This window comes from Drosophila rhopaloa, unplaced genomic scaffold, assembly GCF_018152115.1.
Source record: "Drosophila rhopaloa isolate 14029-0021.01 unplaced genomic scaffold, ASM1815211v1 contig_3, whole genome shotgun sequence".
NCBI classification, from domain to species: domain Eukaryota; kingdom Metazoa; phylum Arthropoda; class Insecta; order Diptera; family Drosophilidae; genus Drosophila; species Drosophila rhopaloa.
The window spans coordinates 3371010-3393011 of NW_025335123.1; the positions used below are offsets into that span (position 1 = coordinate 3371010).

At 43.6% G+C, this 22002-nt stretch overlaps 4 protein-coding genes across 5 annotated transcripts; 2 read left to right on the forward strand and 2 right to left on the reverse strand.

The window, feature by feature from the left end:
- Positions 1 to 111: 111 nt before the first annotated feature.
- On the reverse strand, positions 112 to 2713 carry LOC108043836. The gene is made up of 2 exons (XM_017122647.2): positions 2355 to 2713; positions 112 to 1195 (listed from the first exon to the last, which is right to left on the reverse strand). Exons 1-2 carry the CDS (start codon positions 2696 to 2698, stop codon positions 112 to 114), a joined length of 1428 nt encoding a protein of 475 aa, XP_016978136.2. The 5' UTR covers positions 2699 to 2713.
- A 4905-nt stretch (positions 2714 to 7618) lies between these two features.
- Positions 7619 to 11975, forward strand: LOC108043837 (protein suppressor of forked). The gene is made up of 9 exons (XM_017122649.2): positions 7619 to 7894; positions 7952 to 8274; positions 8634 to 8909; positions 8968 to 9271; positions 9563 to 9754; positions 9822 to 10235; positions 10308 to 10415; positions 11286 to 11586; positions 11646 to 11975. Exons 1-9 carry the CDS (start codon positions 7859 to 7861, stop codon positions 11891 to 11893), a joined length of 2202 nt encoding a protein of 733 aa, XP_016978138.1. The 5' UTR covers positions 7619 to 7858; the 3' UTR covers positions 11894 to 11975.
- A 297-nt stretch (positions 11976 to 12272) lies between these two features.
- LOC108043838 lies at positions 12273 to 17506 on the reverse strand. 2 transcript variants are annotated; one of them, XM_017122651.2, is made up of 3 exons: positions 17238 to 17506; positions 16039 to 16532; positions 12273 to 15664 (listed from the first exon to the last, which is right to left on the reverse strand). In XM_017122651.2, the coding sequence occupies exons 2-3, from the start codon at positions 16498 to 16500 to the stop codon at positions 13229 to 13231; spliced, it is 2898 nt and encodes a 965-aa protein (XP_016978140.2). In that variant the 5' UTR covers positions 16501 to 16532; positions 17238 to 17506; the 3' UTR covers positions 12273 to 13228. The 2 variants fall into 2 exon arrangements, with proteins under 2 accessions (XP_016978140.2, XP_016978139.2); XM_017122650.2 differs by lacking the exon at positions 17238 to 17506 and adding an exon at positions 17135 to 17155.
- A 1820-nt stretch (positions 17507 to 19326) lies between these two features.
- LOC108043840 (AT-rich binding protein) lies at positions 19327 to 21717 on the forward strand. The gene is made up of 2 exons (XM_017122654.2): positions 19327 to 19593; positions 19650 to 21717. Exons 1-2 carry the CDS (start codon positions 19414 to 19416, stop codon positions 20685 to 20687), a joined length of 1218 nt encoding a protein of 405 aa, XP_016978143.2. The 5' UTR covers positions 19327 to 19413; the 3' UTR covers positions 20688 to 21717.
- Positions 21718 to 22002: the final 285 nt, after the last annotated feature.

The following is a 22002-nucleotide window of genomic DNA, read 5'->3' on the forward strand; positions in this document are numbered from 1 at the left end:
TGGGATCTGTTCCGTTCTGTTCGAGGTTTCGCTATCGCTTTCAGTTATTTCGATTCGATTTAATGCGGTTCTATTCGATTCAATTGTCGATTGTTCCCCTATATATTGATTCTACGTGGCTCTCAGATTGAGGTTCGGTGGTCTGGCTTCGTTGGGTATCTGCAGTGTGACAATGTCGAAGCTGGCGCTGTACAGCGCCACCTGTTGAGCGGTACAGTCGGTGAGCGTGATCTGGGGCAGCGTCAGCGTCAGTTGTTGCCTGCGACCAACACCACTACTACTACTACTACTACTGCCGCCGGTATCCCCGATGCTCAGGTGGCTCAGATTGTCTATGATCTCGTAGAGACGTCGTTGATCGGCGGCTGTGGATGTGGCTTGGGCTACAGCAGCTCCGCCCGCTGATGAGGCGAATGTGGCTCTGGATGAGGCTGATGCTCCTGTGGCTCCTCCTGATTCCGTGGTTGTATAGCCTGGGGCATAATAATCACGCATGCTAGCCGACCCTTCTCTTGGCTCCTCTCTTCCCTCCTCCTCTGAGTTTGAGTTCAAGTTCAAGCCCGAGTCCGAGTTCGAGTCCTCCTCCTTTTCCTGCTCCTGCTCCCCTCGCTTGACCGATCTGATGTTCACCCAGATGCCGGGGTCGCCCACCTCCTCCTTGGCCGCCTTGCGTCGCAGACTCTTGAGCAGCGTCACCAGTCGCCCGGTCAGCTTTCGCACCGGACTCTCGCCACGCTGCACTGCGTCCAAGAATAAGCCCGGTGCCGGCCTTATTGCATTACGCCGCCGCTGGCGCTGGCCAATCGATTGCAGGTACTTGATGTTCGCCTGCAACCCCCGCTCGTAATAGCCGCTGGCCAGTTGCAAATAGCCGTAGAAGTCTATTGGCGGCTGCTGTTGTGGGCTTTCCGCTTTCGCGGGGGGGCACTTATTAATATTTAGCTTATAATTGACACGGACACGGCCGCTGTCGCTGGTTTGGCTTCCGTGCGCGGGGGCCACCGGCAACTGGTCATCACTGCTGCCGGCGCTGCAGTTGGTGCTCCGCCATGGGATCCGTTGGACCAGGTGACGCAGCTGCTCGCAGCTGTGGGCGCTCCTTATGCGACGCACTGCGTCGTTGTATGTGTCGTCGGGCGGCTCACCGGAGCACACTGTCCGTCGGCCACGGGCGGCATACGTAGTATCGTCGGATCTGTAATTAGTGGAAGCACCAATTAGTCGGGGGAAGGTTATGCACATCATGGGCAGAAAATAGAATGGAACCAAACAAAACATTAATTACAATGGCAAATGCAAACACGTACGACAAACAAGCGAGCAAACAAGCGAACCTCAGCCCATTCCCGTAACCTGTAACCCGGTACCCGGAACCCATACCCAAACCCGTGTACCCGTACTCGGAACCCCACCCGTACGGTCGTAATATAATTAAAAACCCAACCACCGCTCCTTAAGGGAAAACTGGCGTTCACCTTCTCCCCGTTTGTTTGTTTTCTTACCAAAGATAGCGCTTTAATTTTTTGGGTACACAAAATCAAGCAGATGATTTTGTCTAGCTGACTATCTCAAGCATAATTTGGGGTTGTATATCAGTCGTTGGTTTGATGAGTGGCTTTCCCAAGCTGGGGTTAATGATTTCCTCCCTTTTGTTTGTATTTTGTTAGTATTTCGTCGGTTATGTTAGATGAATGTGGAGGTGTCACTATTCAATCATTAGGATAAGATTTATTGACAAGAATTTCGCATCAGTATCAGTACAGGTAATACTTTTCATAAATGCTGAACATTTATAATAGAGGTAGATTTCTTAGTTTTATAACCGCGTTTAAGCAAATTTGACCTTTAATATCAGTCGAGGGTTAAAGATATTTTAATACTTCTTCTTTTATTCGGCTTAAGCACTTATTTAAGTATAACCATGCCTTGCTTTAAGTTTTTTAATATAATTCTCCCCTGAACTCTTACTTTCACTAGAAAGACTGCAGAAGAGCTTTCTGTGTAATGCAATAGAAAATTGAAATTAATTAATTCCGATTTAAATAACAGTTGAGTGACGTTGGCTTAAGGGTGTTGAAACCGAAAGCCACCTGCAAGGATGCGGCCGTGCGGTTGGATCCAACCAGAAACCACCTAAACCACTGACGTCAGAGTGGAGAAGGCCACGTCCAGGTAACTCGAGCTGCCGAGATGCGTCGGAAATGCCACGACAACGAGCTGTTACCCAGCTGGAACCCAACCTATATTTATGGCAGTTACTGTCAAAGAGCCCCACTATATGAGCGTAAATTGCCACCCACGAACCACACCACACCACCACCACCACCACTATCACCACCACCAGCACCACCCACCTGGGAAAGTAGTGCACATGGATTGGCCACACATCGCGGAACTGCGCATATCCCGACGCTAATGAGGCGGACACTCGAGATACCTCCGCTGTGCGCTCAAAGAACTGACGCCTTCTCTTCCTGTGCCGACGATGTCCCAAGGATCCCGATCCAGATCCCAGCTGGTGCTGCTGCAGATGCTGCTGCAGCTTGTAATCCCTATAGTGATTGGCCACCTCGTGACGATAGCGCTCCGGACGAAAGCACCTGGTATTGTATTCCTTTTTCATGGTCAACCTGGGGCTAAACTGGCGACCACTGCCCAGCGGAATGCCCTCGACGACCAGGCCAACGGATGAGCACATGCCTGAGGGATCCGGGGAATTGGACAGCCGGGCACAAAGGGACAATAGGCCGGCTAACTCGCTCCTGTCCAACTTGCCCGTCGGAGGCAACGAAGCGAACTACACGGGTTGACATTGATGGCTCCTCCTCAGCGCCCATTGTTATTGGGATATGATGAACGAGGAAAGGGGGAATGGCGCATCCGAGTTGGCCACCGATGGGTGCTTCAAATTATGTACATTTATTGAACAACCGAACAATACAAATTCTGTTGGCAACAACGGTTTGCGGTTATTTGTTATCACGTCAGGTCGCGATTTGTTGTCGTTTGTTCGACATCGCATTGGAATCGGGACAGAAAGGAGACGTTGTATTGTTTGGTTGTTGGAGCGAAGCCATTGATACCCTACTTGTACATCTTAAGGTATTTAAGTGAAGCTTGTACTGTGGTCTATTACAAAGGGCGTAGTATGGGTGGCTTTCTTAAAATGTATTTCATTTAATGAGTCTCATCAAAAATACATTAGCACTTGAGTACTGTACATTGCAACCTGTGAACCAATGGTAATGCTTCACATTAGGGTATAATGAAGCGAAACGAAAGGATCCCAGCTACTTGCACATCAGCTAACCCGTTCCACAAACAACACCAACACCCACACCCACACCCAACCAATCAAGGCCGCTTAGGATGAGTGGGTTGGCGTGGGTGGCCCTCTCTCAATAGAAAAATTAGTAGCATTCATGTCGTTAACCATTGTAACTGGAACATCTTTTGTGCCCACACCCCTGCGACCAGGCAATTCGGTCCAATTTGCATATTTCGACTCACGATAAACAACGATAAAATGCGACACAGGGCAAACAATGTCGAGAAACGTTAGAAAAAATTGTGGGATAGGTCTAGAGGGTATACAGTCTGGGGCCTATAACCCAGAGTTCCTGCACAAGTCGTCGACACCCTCCCATCGACCACGCCCCGTAATTATTATTTTGATAGATGTACCTACATATTGATAGGGTTGGCTTTTTATCCAATTCAGCTTAGGTAAAAAAAAAACAAACAAAAAATGAAACTTACATCAGCAAATATCGTATATGGAACAAGATATAATTGCACCCTTGCGAATTCACGGAAATGTCAGGGGATATCAGTTCTATATATGACAGTTATACGATCAAAGAGAATGTATAATAAATGGCCTTTATTAATGCAGTAAATGTTTATCAGAAATGGCAGACATATTGCTTGGGTGATGGATCATTTTAAGTCAATTGGCTATATATTTCAGTGCAGCTGTATGGCTCACATAGCTTTATTTTTTGTGAGTGTTCGACTTATATTTGATAAAATAGAAAAGGTAATTTAGATCTTGAAACTTTATGAATCCTGGAGTCCGTGAATTCAAATAGCTGTCATAGGAATGATTGGAAACTTAAAAGAAAAACAAAAAGAAGTCGAGAGCCACGAAATATCTGTTGCCTAATTTCAAAACAATTACCCACTAACAGATGACGCCACTTGTAATTCTATTGGCGATAATGTGGCGCCATCTAACGTTAAGATATTTTTATCGGTTAGAGCTGAAGCTAATAACTATATTGAACTTATTTTCTCAATAACTCCTAAAACAAGGCTTCGATTTGAAAAATTTGGTGTGTTTTGGTGTATTGATAGATATAGAACAAATAAACTTATACAAATAACTATCAACTAAAATGTCCTTACAGAGTTTGACGATTTTGGGCATTAAAATGAGCGTTATAGTTTCGAAACAAATTTGCGGTGTGTAGGCATAACAAGAATCAAGAATCTTAATTTTAAGTCTTTTGCTCATAAAGTTTCGTAGATCTCAACGTTCACACGGAAAGACTGATGGACATGGCTAGATCGAGTCGGCTAGTGATCCTGATCAGGAATAAATCAACCTAATAAAAAATGGTTCCTTCTACCTGTTACATACTTCTCAAGAAAATATACTTTACGAGTAACATATGCATTTTAAAGTTATTGAACCCGAAAAAACTATGTACATATGTATATATAATTATCCGATTGTTCAAGGGTATTTAAACTTTGGCTTGCCTAAATTAACTTTAATTTCTTGCTTTTGGTAAATTTTGTTTAAAAAAAAAGGCCAGGTACACACATATATCTATATATTTCTATCATGCAATTACAATCGCTATAATGTATATTTTCCACGAAACAAGAATCTGGATTCGAATTCGATTTGGGTCAGAGGTTCTAATAAAGTATGATTTGGAATCGATAATGCAACCAAAATACGATTGATTGATTAATTTCAATTTTTGATTACAAGCCATCATGCAATCCGCAATGGAATAGGGTGATAAAAGGGCCTGCAAACGAGGAAAACTGACAATCGCCCACCATTTTGAGTGAAATTAATGCGTCTGCAAAACCCATTCCCTGCATGTATGGGTTTTGTGCTTGTTTGCGGCGATTTGCCATCAATCAATCGAAAACAGCTAAATCAACACAACCACCGCTGTCTCTCATTTTATCGGAGTAAAGTACAACAAATGTTTTTACAGAACACTTTAAACGAGAAAATATGTTTGTGACCAAACTGTAGTTTATTAGAAATTTAATGTTGGTCTTAAAAAGATTTTTACCAATTTACATAGAGATACACTTTCGGTTTTGTACGTGAGAAGTTTGATCGAAACTTATGGAAACCGAAATAAAACACTACAAACATACTTCAAACAGCAATTTCACAGGAAAATAGCGAAAAGGATGCTACCGATTACAATAGAGTTCGCATAAGCCAAAGTCTCGATTTCTTTAGCACTAGAAGATACAACTTTTTCCTTGGAGATTTGCTAAGAAGAAAGTGTCCCATATACATATAACACGAGCCCCTATCCGCGAATCTACAGTATACAATATCTTTTGAAAAACCATAGTTTGATTTCCAAACATTAACTCACTAAAAAATAACTAAATATATATAGAAATTCATTAAATATAATATTTTATTTCTAAATATATTAAGTTATTTTTTAGTAACCAAATTAAACAAAATCATCTGTCTACTTTGATTGTAAGCCTAGAGGTAAAGTATGTACATATGTAAGTACATATTTGAGGCACTAGATGGATGAGCTACATTAGCTGTTTTATTTTCTTCCTAATATTAGCTGACTTGACTTTTAATTCGTATGAATAATATATAGACATATATAATATGTATAGACAGATTTAATGGCATGCAGGGTTTAGTAAAAATTACAAAACCAAAGCTAATCGAACCTATTTTAGAGATTAATATTACATTTTAATATTATTATTATATTATCAGGGATTTTTAAACCTTTCCGCGGACCCCAAAAAAATATGTGGGCAGTAATGGGCTAAGTTACCCAGTTTTTTCCTGCGACAGTCTCACACTAATCTCCTGCGCTTTTGCACGTGTGTTTGTGTGAGGAAAAGTTGACGATACGAATAATTAGCGCGTGTTTATTTGCGGCGAAAGAGGCGCCAGCAGAAAAGCAAAAGAAAAGGGCGGCGAAAGTGAGTGTGCAGCGCTCGACAGTAGGCAATACCACTGGGGCAGGAGAAAGAAGGTAAAATAAAGGTAAAATGTCACTTAAATATGAGTTTTAAACCATGCACAATTAGAAGCCAGGCAATGCATTAGCATTAGTGAGTGTTCGTGTGAAAGGGATACACACACATACAATGTGTGCTCCACTTTGAAACACAAAAGCGCGTCTGTGTGACACACTTATTGCGCCTTATCACACACAAACACACACGCGCAAGGTTAGTGGGAAAGGGAGAGTGGCTCACCGCACGTACGCTTTTCTTTTTCACTTGTCTTGTCGGTCAATAAACCGTCAGCGGATCAACAAGAAGAAGCATAGAGAGAGGGAGAGAGCCAAGCGGCAACAGGATTAGGAAGGACCTACAGTTTTGCCATTGAATAATTGATTCAACAGAAAGCCAAAGAAAGAGAAACAAGCAAAATAGAGCGTATTGATTGCGATTACTTACCCCAAATGTACCGCTATGCCATCCAACAACAGCTGGTCGTCGCTCCTGCCTCTGCACCTGTGTGTGCGTGTCGCTCTCCTGGAATTCAATACGCTTGTGTGCGTGGCCGAGCAACTCCGCTTGCACTTGTTCCTTTTACTCTCACTTTATTTTTGGCAATTTATTTTATTGCTGATTAAACACTCTCGTTTTAGTCTTTTTTTGCGAATTTTTCCCGAACTATCTTACGGCTGGTAAATGCGTTTCGTTTCGTTTGATTGTAACGTTTTTTTCTTCTTTTTTTCGACTCACAGCCAGTGTGGCCGTAGGACGACACTGAAATATACCGATAAATAATGCATCCATCACAACTTACACTGATTAATACCATTCAAGTTATTCGGGGTATTCCCTCACATATTTTATTGTGATGCACTTTTAGTCATTTGTTTGCTACCTCTTCCATAGAAATTCTACTTGCAGACTTTGTAGCCAAATATTCGGTATCGCATTGTTTATATATAAATATTAATAATTTAACGCAAATTATGTTAAATAATATTTTTGCATAGCATACGCCCACATATTTGAATGCGGTATTCGAATTTATCATTATATTTTGTTATTTGAATGCTTAAGACATCCCGGGTTCCTGTTATCAGTTAAACTATCGTAGTTTTCAGTTAAGCTGAAAAGTGTCCTTATCGATTGTCTACAATTTTACTATCGCTCAAATGTTTGGGATATTCCCACAGAAAAAACAAAAATTATTACGTTTCATTTGAAAGAAAAAATAAAATACAATTTTGATTATATAATTCGAAATTGTAACTTAATGGGAATAATAGAAAAGGGTACATTCTTCCATATCATCAAAATGGCATGCCGTAACACAACCGGCGATACTATCGATAGCACCATCGATGCCAGTTTTCAGCCGGATAATCGTTGTCGGTATCGAAGCTCCATTGAGAAATAATAATTTATCAATTGAGCTGTTTTTAAGCGTGGCCCCGAGTGATTTCCCAGCGATTATTGCCAGCGATTAGTCCGCCGACAGATAAGAATCGGTCCAGGCCAAAGAAGGAGCGACCAGGACAGCAGGAAGGGCGGCAAAAAACGCCGGCAAAACGTCGGGAGAAAACAACAACAACAGTGCAGACCGGAAGCAACAACAATGTCGTCGGCCAGGGACCTAATTAAAATCGACATAGTAAGTGGGACTATATCGTTAAATGGGCAATACTAACACGTACCTAATCACCACCAGGAATGGGGCATGGAGCGGTTAGTGCGGGCCCAACAAGTGGTGGAGCTGCGTCCCTATGACATCGAATCTTGGAGCGTTATGATCCGCGAGGCCCAAACGCGTCCGATCCACGAGGTGCGCAGCCTGTACGAATCGCTGGTTAACGTGTTCCCCACCACCGCCCGCTACTGGAAGCTCTACATCGAAATGGAGATGCGCAGCCGGTACTACGAGCGCGTGGAGAAACTCTTCCAGCGGTGCCTGGTCAAGATCCTGAACATCGACCTCTGGAAGCTCTACCTCACCTACGTCAAGGAAACCAAGTCGGGTCTTAGCACACACAAGTGAGTAGCTGAACTACTAGAAATCGCGTTTTTCAGTCAATTGGGTTTTAAATTAGTTTCGTTAAGTATAAGTGTATGAGGTTTCCGTTTATTAATTTATTCAGTGTGTACGCAGATCAAGATTGAAAATCCCACAGATTGGACACATAGATATCACAGAATTGAGTTCAATTTAAAATGCCTCTTACTATACTGTAAAAAAGATAAGGACAGGATCAGGATCAGAAATTCAATAATATTGCTTATTTGCAAAAAATCAGGGCAACATAACAAATCGAAATTATCATCCGAAAACCAATTTTTCCTTCCTTCGATTTATGTTTGTTTTTGTAAGATGTTAAACCAATCTCCCTTTTCAGAGAAAAAATGGCTCAGGCTTATGATTTCGCCCTGGAGAAGATCGGCATGGATCTGCACTCGTTCAGCATCTGGCAGGATTATATTTACTTTCTGCGCGGCGTTGAAGCTGTTGGCAATTATGCTGAGAACCAGAAGATTACCGCCGTGCGCCGCGTCTACCAAAAGGCGGTGGTTACACCCATCGTAGGCATTGAGCAGTTGTGGAAGGACTACATCGCATTTGAGCAAAATATCAACCCGATCATATCTGAGAAGATGAGCTTGGAGCGATCTAAGTAAGTTTTCTATACAGCTCTAGTAGAAGTATCTGTCTAAAGACCCACTTTTTACCAGGGACTACATGAACGCCCGCCGCGTGGCTAAGGAGCTGGAATACCACACAAAGGGCCTCAATCGCAATCTGCCCGCTGTTCCGCCCACACTCACCAAGGAGGAGGTGAAGCAGGTGGAGCTGTGGAAGCGCTTCATCACGTACGAGAAGTCCAATCCGCTGCGCACCGAAGACACGGCCCTGGTCACTCGTCGCGTCATGTTCGCCACGGAGCAGTGCCTGCTGGTGCTCACCCACCATCCGGCCGTGTGGCACCAGGCCTCCCAATTCCTGGACACCAGTGCACGCGTGCTCACCGAGAAAGGCGTGCGTACCAGTGTTGCAACCACCTCCTTCGTTCTCTGCGCTCATGTAGTCAAGCAAATAGACTGGATTTTGGCCATTGCCCGGTGGTGGGCGAAAGTCAAGATCAAAAACGAAATCAAACATAGTCTCTTGTTCGCTGAGAAGTGCCGCCCCTCGGGTAAAGGAGCACGCGGTGACCTGTTGCAGCGCCGCTTGCTCCATTGCCCTTGGCCAGGCCGCACGTGTTTTACTCTCTTTAACTAAGTCGATTTTTGTGTATTCCCCTGCTAATTGCTTATCCATACATTGCAGGACGTCCAGGCGGCAAAGATCTTTGCGGATGAGTGTGCCAATATATTGGAACGCTCCATCAACGGCGTGCTGAACCGGAATGCGTTGCTGTATTTCGCTTATGCGGACTTCGAGGAGGGACGATTGAAGTACGAGAAGGTGCACTCCATGTATAACAAGCTGCTACAGTTGCCGGACATTGATCCCACATTGGTAGGAACACACTGATATCAAAACTAAATGAACAAGCATCGTTAAATATTAACTTGAAATACTACAGGTCTATGTTCAGTACATGAAGTTCGCCCGCCGTGCTGAGGGCATCAAGTCAGCTCGTGGCATCTTTAAGAAGGCACGCGAGGACGTTCGCTCGCGTTACCACATCTTCGTTGCCGCTGCGCTGATGGAGTATTATTGCTCCAAGGACAAGGAAATCGCGTTCCGCATCTTCGAACTGGGTCTGAAGCGATTTGGCGGCAGTCCAGAGTACGTGATGTGCTACATTGACTACCTGTCGCATTTGAACGAGGATAACAACACGCGCGTCCTGTTCGAGCGCGTTCTTAGCTCCGGCGGTCTGTCGCCGCATAAGAGCGTTGAGGTTTGGAATCGCTTCCTCGAGTTCGAGTCCAACATTGGAGATCTGTCCAGCATCGTCAAGGTGGAACGTCGCCGCAGTGCCATCTTCGAGAACGTGTGTACTTAAATTATCCTATCAGGGCTTTAAAGAAATTGTTTACTTATGTGAAATCACTTTTTACTAAAGCTCAAAGAGTACGAGGGCAAGGAGACTGCCCAGTTGGTGGACCGCTACAAGTTTCTGGACCTCTACCCCTGCACCAGCACCGAGCTCAAGTCAATAGGATATGCCGAGGTGCGTTGTCCTGTATATTTTAAAATACTATTCGTTTTATTGAACAAACACCAAAGAATGTTGAGACACAACTTTCTTAAAGAACAAAATGACAAGTTATTTGACGAGAAACTGAACTTTTTGATATTTTCTGCAACAAAATATTTTTACATACACAGAAAAAAAAAATTATTTTCAAATATTATTCACAGTTATAAACAATATTAAATTACTTTATTCGTATCTTATCAAATAATAACACTCTTCACAGTTACATTAAAAACTCTCTCCTATCTCGAAAAAGAAAGAGCAAGAATCTTCTAAATTGTGAATGTGAGCGAGAATGAGCTAGTTTAATAATAATTTTAAACAAATTCGAAATGCTGTCAAAAAGACAGTAATTATCTAGAGATCAAATATGTACTTTAATTGAATTTAGTTATGATACATTATGCTTTTCTATAAGTAATTTGCCTATAGACATTGGCGTCATTAGCTTCTTGTTTCTGTTCTTTTTTTTTATTCGCCTCTTTAAGTTAAGTTTTATGGTTTTTTAAGCCACAGCTAAATTAAATACATATCAATTGGTGACAAGTTAACAAAAATTAATCAAATTTAGTTTAAAAAGATTTCTTTCTTTTAAAAAAATTTATCATGTTCCCCTAAGCCTGTTTTTTTATCTCAACTCAATAGACAAACCTATATGGATTCGTTAGGTTATACTTATCAGAATGTATATGCATACTTACAGCGTCGGAAATGTGTTCTTTACTACGCTGCAGAAAACCAGACGTAGGGTGGTTTTTTATTTTGAATCAGTGTGCATGCGTCTTTCAAAGGTGCCTTTTTATATGTGATGTCCTATCTAAATGCTCTATAATTTCCTTTCAGAATGTGGGCATCATCCTAAACAAGGTAGGTGGTGGAGTTCAAAGCCAAAACAACGGAGAGGCAGAGGCGGATAGCGAGGCGACGCAACCCCTGCCGCGTCCGGACTTCTCGCAGATGATTCCGTTCAAGCCGCGCCCATGTGCTCATCCCGGTGCCCATCCACTCGCCGGCGGTGTCTTTCCGCAACCGCCAGCTCTGGCCGCTTTGTGCGCCACCCTGCCTCCACCGAACTCCTTCCGCGGACCCTTCGTCAGCGTGGAGCTGCTCTTCGACATCTTCATGCGCCTCAATCTGCCCGACTGTGAGTTTTTGCTTTGTAACCGTTTTGTTTGTACTCACTTCTATATTCTCCACCTCCAGCTGCACCGCAACCGAACGGAGACAACGAGTTGTCACCGAAGATCTTTGATTTGGCCAAGTCTGTGCACTGGATCGTGGACACAAGTACGTATACGGGTGTGCAGCATAGTGTTACGGCCATTCCACCGCGCCGGAGACGTTTACTGCCCGGTGGCGACGACAGTGACGACGATCTTCAGACCGCTGTGCCGCCCACCCACGATATTTATCGGCTGCGGCAGCTAAAGCGCTTCGCCAAGTCCAATTAAGGTCCACTGTCCTCTGTCCACCCAGATTTCCACTTATTTTTTAATTAATGCATTTACACAAATACACGAAAAAGAAACAAGATGGATTAGGTTTCTATAAAACTGGAGGATGCGTGGGAATGTGTGGCTACATTGTTGATGAATTGTCATTATGGAAAGGTATGGAGGTTAAGGACTACCAGGGGCGATAACACAAATTATTTCTGACAACAAAATATGTATTACATTTTTTATTATTTGTTTAATATATTTTGACTAAACTATTTTAATAATATTGCATTTTTGTTCATTTCAAGATCAGGAATTCATAATCTTTATAAATAAATAGGTAAAACTTTTACCAATTTTGATATATACATATTCATAAAATTAACAAGAAAGGAAGCTAACATCGGTAAGCCGTAGTTTGTTTACCCTTGCAGTTATTTAAAATATTAAATAACTATATATCTATACGTACATATGTACGTGTCCAAGGACAATTATACATTTTTGATGCCATAGAAACAGCTTTATAATATGGTCGATAGATTTTGTTAAAATTTTTAATGATTTTTTTAAAACGTTAAAATCTATATTATTCCGAATTATAATTGGGAAACAGCGAAGTTATGTTGATAGTCGTAATAATTTTATAAACAATTATAAGATTGCTATACGATACAGTCGCCCCATACGGATAGTACTTATACCACATACAATAGAAAAAGACTTTTGGTAATTTTACATCCAGAAAGCTTTAAAGCTGTGAGACTAAAAATGGAGGGACAGACTTTCGACAGTTGATGCTGGTCAAGAATATATATATTTAGTTTATATTGTCGGAAATGTCTCCATTACTTCGTTAAAACTTCTTTCTGAAATAATATTACCCGCAAGGGTATAGAAACACAAATTACAATACGAAATTTTGAAATTTTATCTACAACTTAGTAAAATAAAGCATAATAAATAAAGACCAAATTATTAAAGTCAGAAATTAAGGTAATTTAAAATTACTAATTTCGTACAAATAATTTTAAAATATCAGGACGTATGTGTTTTATATTGCAGTCATCGTAGATTCTCTATCTATAATATTGAAAAGTATTAAACAATTTTAAAAGATAGGATACAGATAAGTATTTATAAATATCAATGAGTATTCGAAATAACTATTCAAAATATGTATTTTAAAACAACTTAGTAATATTTTTATATTATATCTGAATAGGCAATAATTATTTCAGCCTCTACTAATTAATAGAAAAGTGCTTCTTGTACCCCCTTTTTTTACGCGGTTAAAGAGTCATCCACGAAGAAGGGGCCAGGCTCAAGGATCACTCCTCCATTACTTCAACCGGCAGACATCGCCTGCGGTGCTTGTAGAGTCCGGCATATTGGGCGAACCTCTTGCCACAGGACGCGCATGCGTAGCGTTTCTCGCTGCGATGGAGATTGAGATGGGCGTAGTAGGCACTGCCCACCACGAAGGCCCGGGAGCAGTAGGGACACACCTTGTCCCGGATGTTCAGATGGGCGCGCATATGCCGATCCCTCTCGTGGGCCGTATAGAAGGCCTTTTCGCATCTGTTGCAGGGGAAGTCCCGCTGGTTCTTGTGCCGCTTGACATGCTGGTTCAGCTTGCTGGCATTCACGAATCCCCGGGCACAGTGCTCGCAGACGTAGGGCAGCTCCTTGGTGTGACTCCTCTGGTGGACCACGCAAGGCCGTCGAGCTGAAGAACTTCTTGGGACACTCGGTGCAGGCGTGGGTTCTCTGGCCCAGGTGACGACGCAGATGGGCCAGAAGACTGTTCCGCAGGGAGAACTTCAGTCCACAGATGTGACAAATGTTTGCCAGTTCCTCATTCTGCTGCTCATCTGTCTCCTCCTTGGCTTTCCTGCTCTTGCGCCGCCTCACATAGTAGTACTCCCCGTCCAGGGACTTTTCCACCTCGGCATGGACATTCCGCTCGTGTTGCAGGTAATCCGTGCGTCGCTTGAAGGACGCCGGACACCGGGGACACTGGAAGGGCGCCACGTGGAGCTCGAGGAAGCGCAGCGGTTCGTAGTACTCGTAGTTGGGGGTCCACGTCTCCGATTTCTTCAGCGCCTCCATCCGAGCCTCCTTGCAGTGGCGATACTGGCAACGGAACTCGATCAGGCGACTCTTCAGCCGCTCCACCGTCATCTGCAGGTTGCACTCCTCCTGCAGCCGGGTGCACAGGGACTCCAGTTGCCGCTGTCGCTGCCTCCGCTTCGTGTAATCCGGATGATCGGTGCACCAGAGCTGCGCATAGCCCTGGTATACGGCTATGATCTTGAGATTGCTGTCCCGCTGGTTAAGGGTCTTCTGCATCTCGGTGTTGATGGAAAGTACGTCGTCCAGGAAGCGAAACTCCTCGAATAGGTTCCACTGCGAGCAAGTGTCCTCCTCCATGATCTGCCTTTGCCGCTCCTTGCGGTAGTACTTGCTAAAGTCCGTGATCTTGCGGTGCAACATCTGCCAGGAGAGTCGCAGGCCCGTCTTAGAGTTCAGCTCCTCCGTGATGGCTTGCCAGGCCGATCGGCGTTGTCTGCGGGCATGGTAGTCCAGGTGATTGGGATCCCACAGGCACACATGGGATCGGTACAGGCGGATAAGGTCTTGCGTTTCTGACAGACCCAAACGAGGGCGTGATCTCTGCTCCGTGTGGTTCTCCTCGACGGGATCTAAGGTGGCATCCAGTTCGCCGGGATCTTCCAGCTGAGCAGCGGCACTGGCCTCAGCCAGGGTGGGCAGAAGGGGATCGGGATCCTGCGAATCTTTGGGGATTTCTCCATTCGCTGGCAGAACCTGCTCTAACTGAGTGACAGGATTGACGGGTATCGCAAGCTTCTCCTTCAAAAGTTCAACTGCTTGTTGAGTTTCCTTTTCAACCAGCTCCTTTTCCTCATTCAACACCGCCATTAGCTGTTTTTCCAGCTCCTGATCCACTCCCTGATCCGATCCTTTATCCATCCCATGAACAACCCCCTGATCCTTGTCCATTTTTCTCACCTCACAACCGCTCTGGACATGGGTTTGGTGACCCACAAGGTTCTCAAAGATCTTTCCGCACACGGCACACACATACGGGTCGATGTGCTTGTGCAGGAACTCCATTTCCGCGTAGTGCTCGAATCCGGATACGAACTCGGCCTGTCTGCCCTCCACCACACTTTGCAGATAGCTGATCTTCTCTAGGCGATAGCGCTTGCGCAGCGATTGCAACCGCCGCTGGATGACCACGGGCGACAGGCTAATCCCCGAGAGCCTCAGTGCCAACTGGAGGCCCAGCAGGGCATCCTGCCGCCGGCGCACGGTCTCCGCGCATCGTACACGCTTGTGGGCATTGTGCCAGAGGACCGGATAATGCTCGTACAGCTCCAGGAGTCGGCCATTCTCGCGGGCGTAGTGACGTTGCCGTTTCAGCAGCGATTGCTGCTCGCACAGGAAGCTCAATTGGTCAAAGTGCACGAACTTGGCGACGTCATCCAATTCGCCATCCGCCTCCAGACGCTCCCGTTGCTTGAGGAACCGCTGGCACAGCGTAGACACCCGGATCCGCACGTCTGTCACGCTGAAGGTCCGGCCGCAGTAGGCACCCCAGGCATCCGTGATCCGACGCCAGGAGTCGCGGCACAGCTCCATGTCGTGGAACTGCTCATGCGTCTGGTTCCAGAGACGAGGCTCCAAGCGGTACAGGTCGATCAGGCGATGCATATGCTGGGTGGTGAGTCGCTGGCCCTCCGGAACAGGCGATACCTCCTGGGGAAGGGGATTGGGAACTAAGTTAGGATGGGATAGCAATATATTGTGGTTCAGATCAGGAGTGCTCTGCCCCACGGTTCACTATCAAGTAGCAGCCTATAAAAGTCCGCAATTATTGTCGAAAAGCTAAGACCATTTTCCGAATATGCTCTTTTTCCCTTTCCTTTTATTTCCTTATTTTATTTAAAATTCTTGTTTTTTGTGACAGAAATCTTTAAGTGATTTTGCTCACAAAATCGCCACTTAAACAGTTTTTTAATGCCGAGCGGACAAGGAACATGGAAAATGCCTTTCAGTAAATTGAATTTAGACAACTTCCGGATTCCAAACATTAAGAAGACATCTTCATCAGAGATGATGAACGGACTTACCTGTACGGTAGAATCTGGAACTGGTAGGGGCTCTGCAGGTTCTTCTCTAGTTTCTGGACGTTCATCCAGTGTCTGTCCAAACTCAACTAAACTTCGTGAGGTTTTTAGAAGATCTTTGCCATCATCCACTTCTGCCAAGGGTTCCACTTGTTCACCTGGCAGCACCTCCTCCTCGATGGCATTCAATTGCAGCACCAGTTGCTGCTTGAGTTCATTATCCTCGCCATTGGTTCGCTGCTCCGCCAGCACCTCTTGCATGAGCTCATCCTCGGGAATCGCTCCAGACGAGGTGGCTTCATCGGGATCCGCTTCGGGTGCCTGCCAATCGGAGTGCCACACGTCCATGTGCTCCGGGAATTCGGAGAGGGCGCACAGGGGCCGCTCCTCGCACAGGGAACACTCGATGGCATAAAGCTCGCCGGCACAATTCCAGGTGTAAACGCTGCCGCACAGCTGACGCATCTCGTCGACTCTGAACTCCTCGTTGGAGTATTCTAAAAAAAAGGAAAACGGAAGGAGTTATTAATGATCAATGCCGGCACGATACCAATATTCTATTAACCATTTATACCTGTCTGGAAAATACGCTGTTTGAGAAGGCTTTCCCACTAAGCACCCACTGTGGGAGATAGAGTATTTCAATACCTAATAAAGTTTTAGATATTTACTTTTGAGATCGAGAAAAATCGGTAATTTGTATGTGCTTATAACTTTAAATGGGTTTTTTTTAAACAGAAATTTAAAACATGGCATTACCACCAAAGCTTATAAAAATGTTCAGATTTCAATGGCTTAAAATGAATCTAATTAAATTTAATAAAAAAAAATAACGTTTTTTTGAGGCAGTAAGAACAAACTGGTCAAACCTTTTCGGATATGGTTACTTTGAAACGATTATACATAATTCATACATATATTCAGAGATTCAATTTCAATTCAATTTTTAATATTTTCACAAAGATAATAATATTTGTATAACGGAATATAATGGATTTCACAAGTGTCCGGTTTTGTTATTTTGTATTTATGTTTTTAAGCTATTTTCCACAAGTTGGTGCTATACGTTTGAACACTGCTGTGTGTATTATATACATACTTATGAACATATGTAGGTTGGATTCACAGATTCCTCTTAAAGGTTAGTTAATGACTCAGTGGCAAGTAGTTGGTTCTTTATACCGCCTCATTCGGCATCTTACCTGTGGGTCACCAGGCGTGGTCACCTCCGTGGGTGGTTTCACTTTTTAAGCCGCCCGAAAACGAGAGGCGGACAACAATAACAAACCACAGTGGCCGTAATATCGGTAGAGTGCGCAAGCGCAAACGCAGACGCAGCGCAAGGTGTAATCCCCGAGCGACTGAAGCGGCGACTGCGGCTGCGCGGCCTCTTTGCGTTGCGTTGTGTTGCGTTGAATAGAAGTTGAATCGACAATCGACTTGATTCGACGTCGGGGGTTCAGGTTGTGAAAATGGAAATGAAATAAAATGCCAACAAAAAGGCCAAAGAAGAAGGCGAAGAAGCAACGGCAAGAGCAGGGGCAACAAACTGGCTCGAACCTGGCTCATAAAAACAACAGTCACACATTTCTATACATACAAACCTACATTGGCATCTCGTTCGGGCCATTCTTCGTTAGCCCACGTCCATCTCTGATTTGTATTATTCATGGGCGTGGGGCGAGGCGAGTGGGGCTGCAGGGGGCCAGTTCACCCCCAACGTTTAACAACAAATTATTTAAATAACTTTTCACACTTTATAGGGTGTCTTTAAATTTGTTTACCCCGAAAAATCAATCTATAAATTGCCAATAAATAATTGTGGCTACGCCCATGTTTCTAACTGTCGTTGTCTCTACAACTATCTCTGTTACTCCTTCGGCTTCTTTTCTCCTCTTCAAATGAATGGGCTCTGCTTTGGGGTGTGTGTGTGTACGTAACAGGTGCACATAGGCGTGGCCAAAAGAGGACAATAAAATGTATTAAATTTTTACTCATTAGGTAATATAGACTTAAGTGCACATACGCTAAACAATTTTATTTGTTCATCTTATAAAGATATTATATTTCATAAAACTTGATACACATACAAGTTATAAAGCAATACCTAAAAAATAATTGGAGTACATATATTTTTTTTCTTCTCCTACGCCCATGATTATATTGCAGAGTTTTTTTACTCCTACAATAACAAAAAAACTCACATATTCCGCTTGATTTGTTCACGTTAAATCGAATTTGTAAAGAAATCAGGTACTTCGCACACATTAAGTTGTGATTTTGAAAAATGGGGGCAACCTTTTTTTTGCTTACGCACAATTCCATTAGATTGGACAACTTAATCAATCATTTGGGCGTGCAAGAAAAAAATGTAATTAAAAAAATGATAAATTTATTTTTACGAATAAAAATGATATAACATTGAATTTGAATTCAAAGAACATTTTCATTTTAAACATAGATTTTTAGCTTAGTAACAAACATAAACTAGACATTTAATATTATTATATGTATCCGCTCTTAAAAAGCAAATAAAATAGTAAGAAAAACGGAAAGGTGTAATAATGGATTTATTAGCGTTTATTTGGCAACATCACAAGATCAATTGGGGAGAGTGTGAAATAATTTTATTTTAAGTGAGATTTGTATTGACGCGAAAAATCGGTGTGTGAAAACCTGACATTAAGCAATATTGTCAAAGGAACTGTTTCTAAAATCACGTTGAAACCTTCACATTACCAAAAGAAAAATTTAAAAATATGATACTTCGTAGGAATTGTTACCAATATTGTCAATAAAACTTTGTTTCCAAAATCACGTTAAACTCTCCGGACTTTTTTTTTCCTTTATTCATTTTTTGTTCGAGAAAAACTGATAATCCATTATGATCTGTTATGAATCACAAGTATTTTGGGCTGCATTGAAACGAAATGTTAGAAACGTTAATTTAAGATGGTGGACTAACTTTTGTTTAGCAGTTTTTTCAGTTTCTAATAAGGGGATTTTCCCAGTATTTTGGAGGAACTGTTATCCACATACCCCAAATTAACGGGAAATTAACTCCCGCGAAGAAAATGCGACCATACCTGCATTTTTCTCCCACCTTAACACAATACTTTGCAATAAATAAATTAAAAGCACCTTGTTTTCTTATTAGCATTGATCTTAACACATTCAAAAGCCTAACCGTTTTTAATTAAATATTTGTGAAATATTTGAAAATTGAATATGTCATAAATAGTATATTTTTGGTATATTTTTCGGACTTTTCTGCGGTCACACTGCATAAAACGCAAAACAATAACAAACAAAAAAATTACAAAAAGCATAAACATAAACAAACACAAGCACAGGGAGCGAGCGAATCGAAACGACGCCATGGGTTTTCCGCGCATCCTCAGCAAGAACAACAAGATCTACACGAAGCTGGGCGAGTTCTGTCTGTCGGGGGACAGCTTCTGGATCGTTTGCCACACGTGCCAGGAGGAACTGCAGACGCAGGATCAGTTCTGGAAACACATACAGGACGAGCACAACTTCCTGCACGGCGTGCTCAAGGTGGGTTGTGTGTGACTTTCTCGCCGGCGTGCCTGTTATACTTACTCCCTTTGCAGCAGGAGCATAGCCGGACCTCCAGCTACTGCCTCACAGATGTGGAGGCTGCGGCGGCGGCGGCAGCAGCGGCCACGCCAGGTGGTAGCTCTCAGCAGGGCGCCACGGCGGTCAGCGTGCCATTGGCCCTATACCACTGCTCCGCCAAGTACTCCGAGGAGGAGCAGCGCGAGGTGGAACTGCACGAACAGCAGGTCCAAGTGCAGCAGCAGGTGCAGCAGCAGGTGCAACAGCAGCAGCAACAGCAGGCCCAACAGCAGGCCCAACAGCAGGCTCAGCAGCAGCAAGCCCACCAACAACACCAGGCCCAACAGCAACAGCAGGCCCATCAGCAGCTCCACCAACAGCGAGATGTGGCCAAGGAGCTGGCTGAACTGCATGCCAATGCCGTGGCCGCGGCCGCAGCTGCAGCAGCCGTGGTTTCCACTGCCGAGGCGACCACAAGGAGCAACAGCGGCATCGACATCAAGATAGAGCCGAGCAGTATCACACTAACGCCCGAAATGCAGGCGGCTGCTGCGGCTGCTGGGACCATTTACCATCTGCCGCAGCTGGTGCCGACGCCTGTGCCGCCTCCGCCGCCCACGCCAGGATTTGTTAGTGTCAGCGCCAGCACCACCACCTCCAATACGGTCAGCACCACGCCGCCCAATATGCTCCACCAGCAACAACAGCAACAGCAGCAGCAGCACCAACTCAACATGACAGTTGTGCCATCGACAACAATGGCCGCCGCCATGCTGGCCGCCAGCCACGAACAGCTGCCCAAGGACTCCAACAGCACGACGGCCAGCGCCGGGAGCGCTGTGTCCTCGGATGACGGAGAACGCTGGTATATCTGCGACTACGAGACTTGCGGCCTGAAGTTCAAGTACAAGTCCAGAATGGAGTTGCACCGGGTAGTGCACAGCAAAGAGCGGCGTTTCAACTGCGAACTGTGCAGCGCATCCTTCAAGCAGTCATGCAACCTGTCAACGCACCGCAAGAAAAAGCATGCGCTGAGGGGCATCAAAACCGAGATACTGCCGCAGCGCTTCTAGGTTGTAGATCGTGCAGCCGCAGCCTTAAGATCCTCCATATATCCCCCATCACTTGTTTAGCTCACTGCAATCTGAGGCAGCTACTAGGACTAGATTCTAGACTGCAACCCTCATAAACCCTGACCGGCAATTTCGACCTTAGCTTATGGATTACTTTACAAACCCACAAAACTCGCCTGCTTGCCACACGACGAATACTTTTCTAACTTTTTGTTTTGTAAAATACCTTAACAATTGTATAATTTAGCTGGAAGCCGCAAGGAAAATCCTCAAAAATCTCTAAATCTTCAAAGTACATTTGTTTTTCGCTTGTTTTCAAAAAATCTCTGCATAATGTTCAAAGTAATTTCGGTTGGAATTCGCTTAAAAAAGAGATTTCGGAGATTCTTCTGCAAAAAATCTGGTTGTAAATTGAAAACTTCAACACTCTTGTGGCAGGCAAGCGATCTATATATACATATAAATATAATTGTATCTAATGTAGGCTTAGTTTCCCTTGTAAATGTAACGTTAGTGTTTAATCGGGGTTATGTTAACCTCCCATTAACTTTTACGCTCTAGATGTACATGCAATATTTTTTACGGGGTGTTCCTAAAATCTCCATTGATTTTCGGAGGGTTTGGGTGTCCCATAATGTTTTTAGGTTTTAGATTGTGTTTCGGAGTAAATTTACTCAAACTTTAGGACCAATTTTGTCAAAGTTTAATCATGGTGGATTTTAAATCGTTTACTCAAAACTTAATAGGTTTCTGGGACACCGCGATCTGTTCATCAGTTGAAAATTGGTTGGAAGAGATTTCTGGGACACACCCGATAGTGGCTAAGATAGTGGCAGTTACAGTTGAACAGGTTAATCTACGTCAGTTGTTCAGTTAGTTACACTCTATATATAAATGTCTTGAGTCTAGGACGATACAGATGGTAAAAGTACTATCAATCAATCAATCAAAAGCAACCAACCACAGCAACAACAGCAACACCAATTGAAAACGAAAATACATAAAGAATACCTTTTAAATTGTTCTAAAATCAAGAGTTTTATGTTTTTGGGTGGTCGAAAATTGAACGCTAAGCTATACAAAGAATATGGCTTATGCCCCTCTTTGATTTATTATATATTATAGGATAACCTCGTCTCTCCTGTTGCATTTTAAGTCCCAACTCTCTAGATCTTGTAATACTCGAGATCTCAAAGATAATGCAAACAGAACAAACATATTTTCAACTCTATAAATTTAAAAAACCGGTGTTCTAAAACAAAAAGTGGTTTGCGGAAAATACAAAAATATTAATATAATTGATACTGAAAAGCAT

Coding starts and splice junctions, on each gene's coding strand:
- LOC108043836 (XM_017122647.2), bottom strand. CDS start 2,698: ATGTGCTCATCCGTTGGCCTGGTCGTCGAGGGCATTCCGCTGGGCAGT. Junction 1,196..2,354: donor CATGTGCACTACTTTCCCAG/GTGGGTGGTGCT, acceptor CACTAATTACAG/ATCCGACGATACTACGTATG.
- LOC108043837 (XM_017122649.2), top strand. CDS start 7,859: ATGTCGTCGGCCAGGGACCTAATTAAAATCGACATA. Junction 9,755..9,821: donor CGGACATTGATCCCACATTG/GTAGGAACACAC, acceptor GAAATACTACAG/GTCTATGTTCAGTACATGAA. Junction 10,236..10,307: donor GCAGTGCCATCTTCGAGAAC/GTGTGTACTTAA, acceptor TTTTTACTAAAG/CTCAAAGAGTACGAGGGCAA.
- LOC108043838 (XM_017122650.2), bottom strand. Junction 15,665..16,038: donor TTCCAGATTCTACCGTACAG/GTAAGTCCGTTC, acceptor CCCCTTCCCCAG/GAGGTATCGCCTGTTCCGGA.
- LOC108043840 (XM_017122654.2), top strand. CDS start 19,414: ATGGGTTTTCCGCGCATCCTCAGCAAGAACAACAAGATCTACACGAAG. Junction 19,594..19,649: donor TCCTGCACGGCGTGCTCAAG/GTGGGTTGTGTG, acceptor CTCCCTTTGCAG/CAGGAGCATAGCCGGACCTC.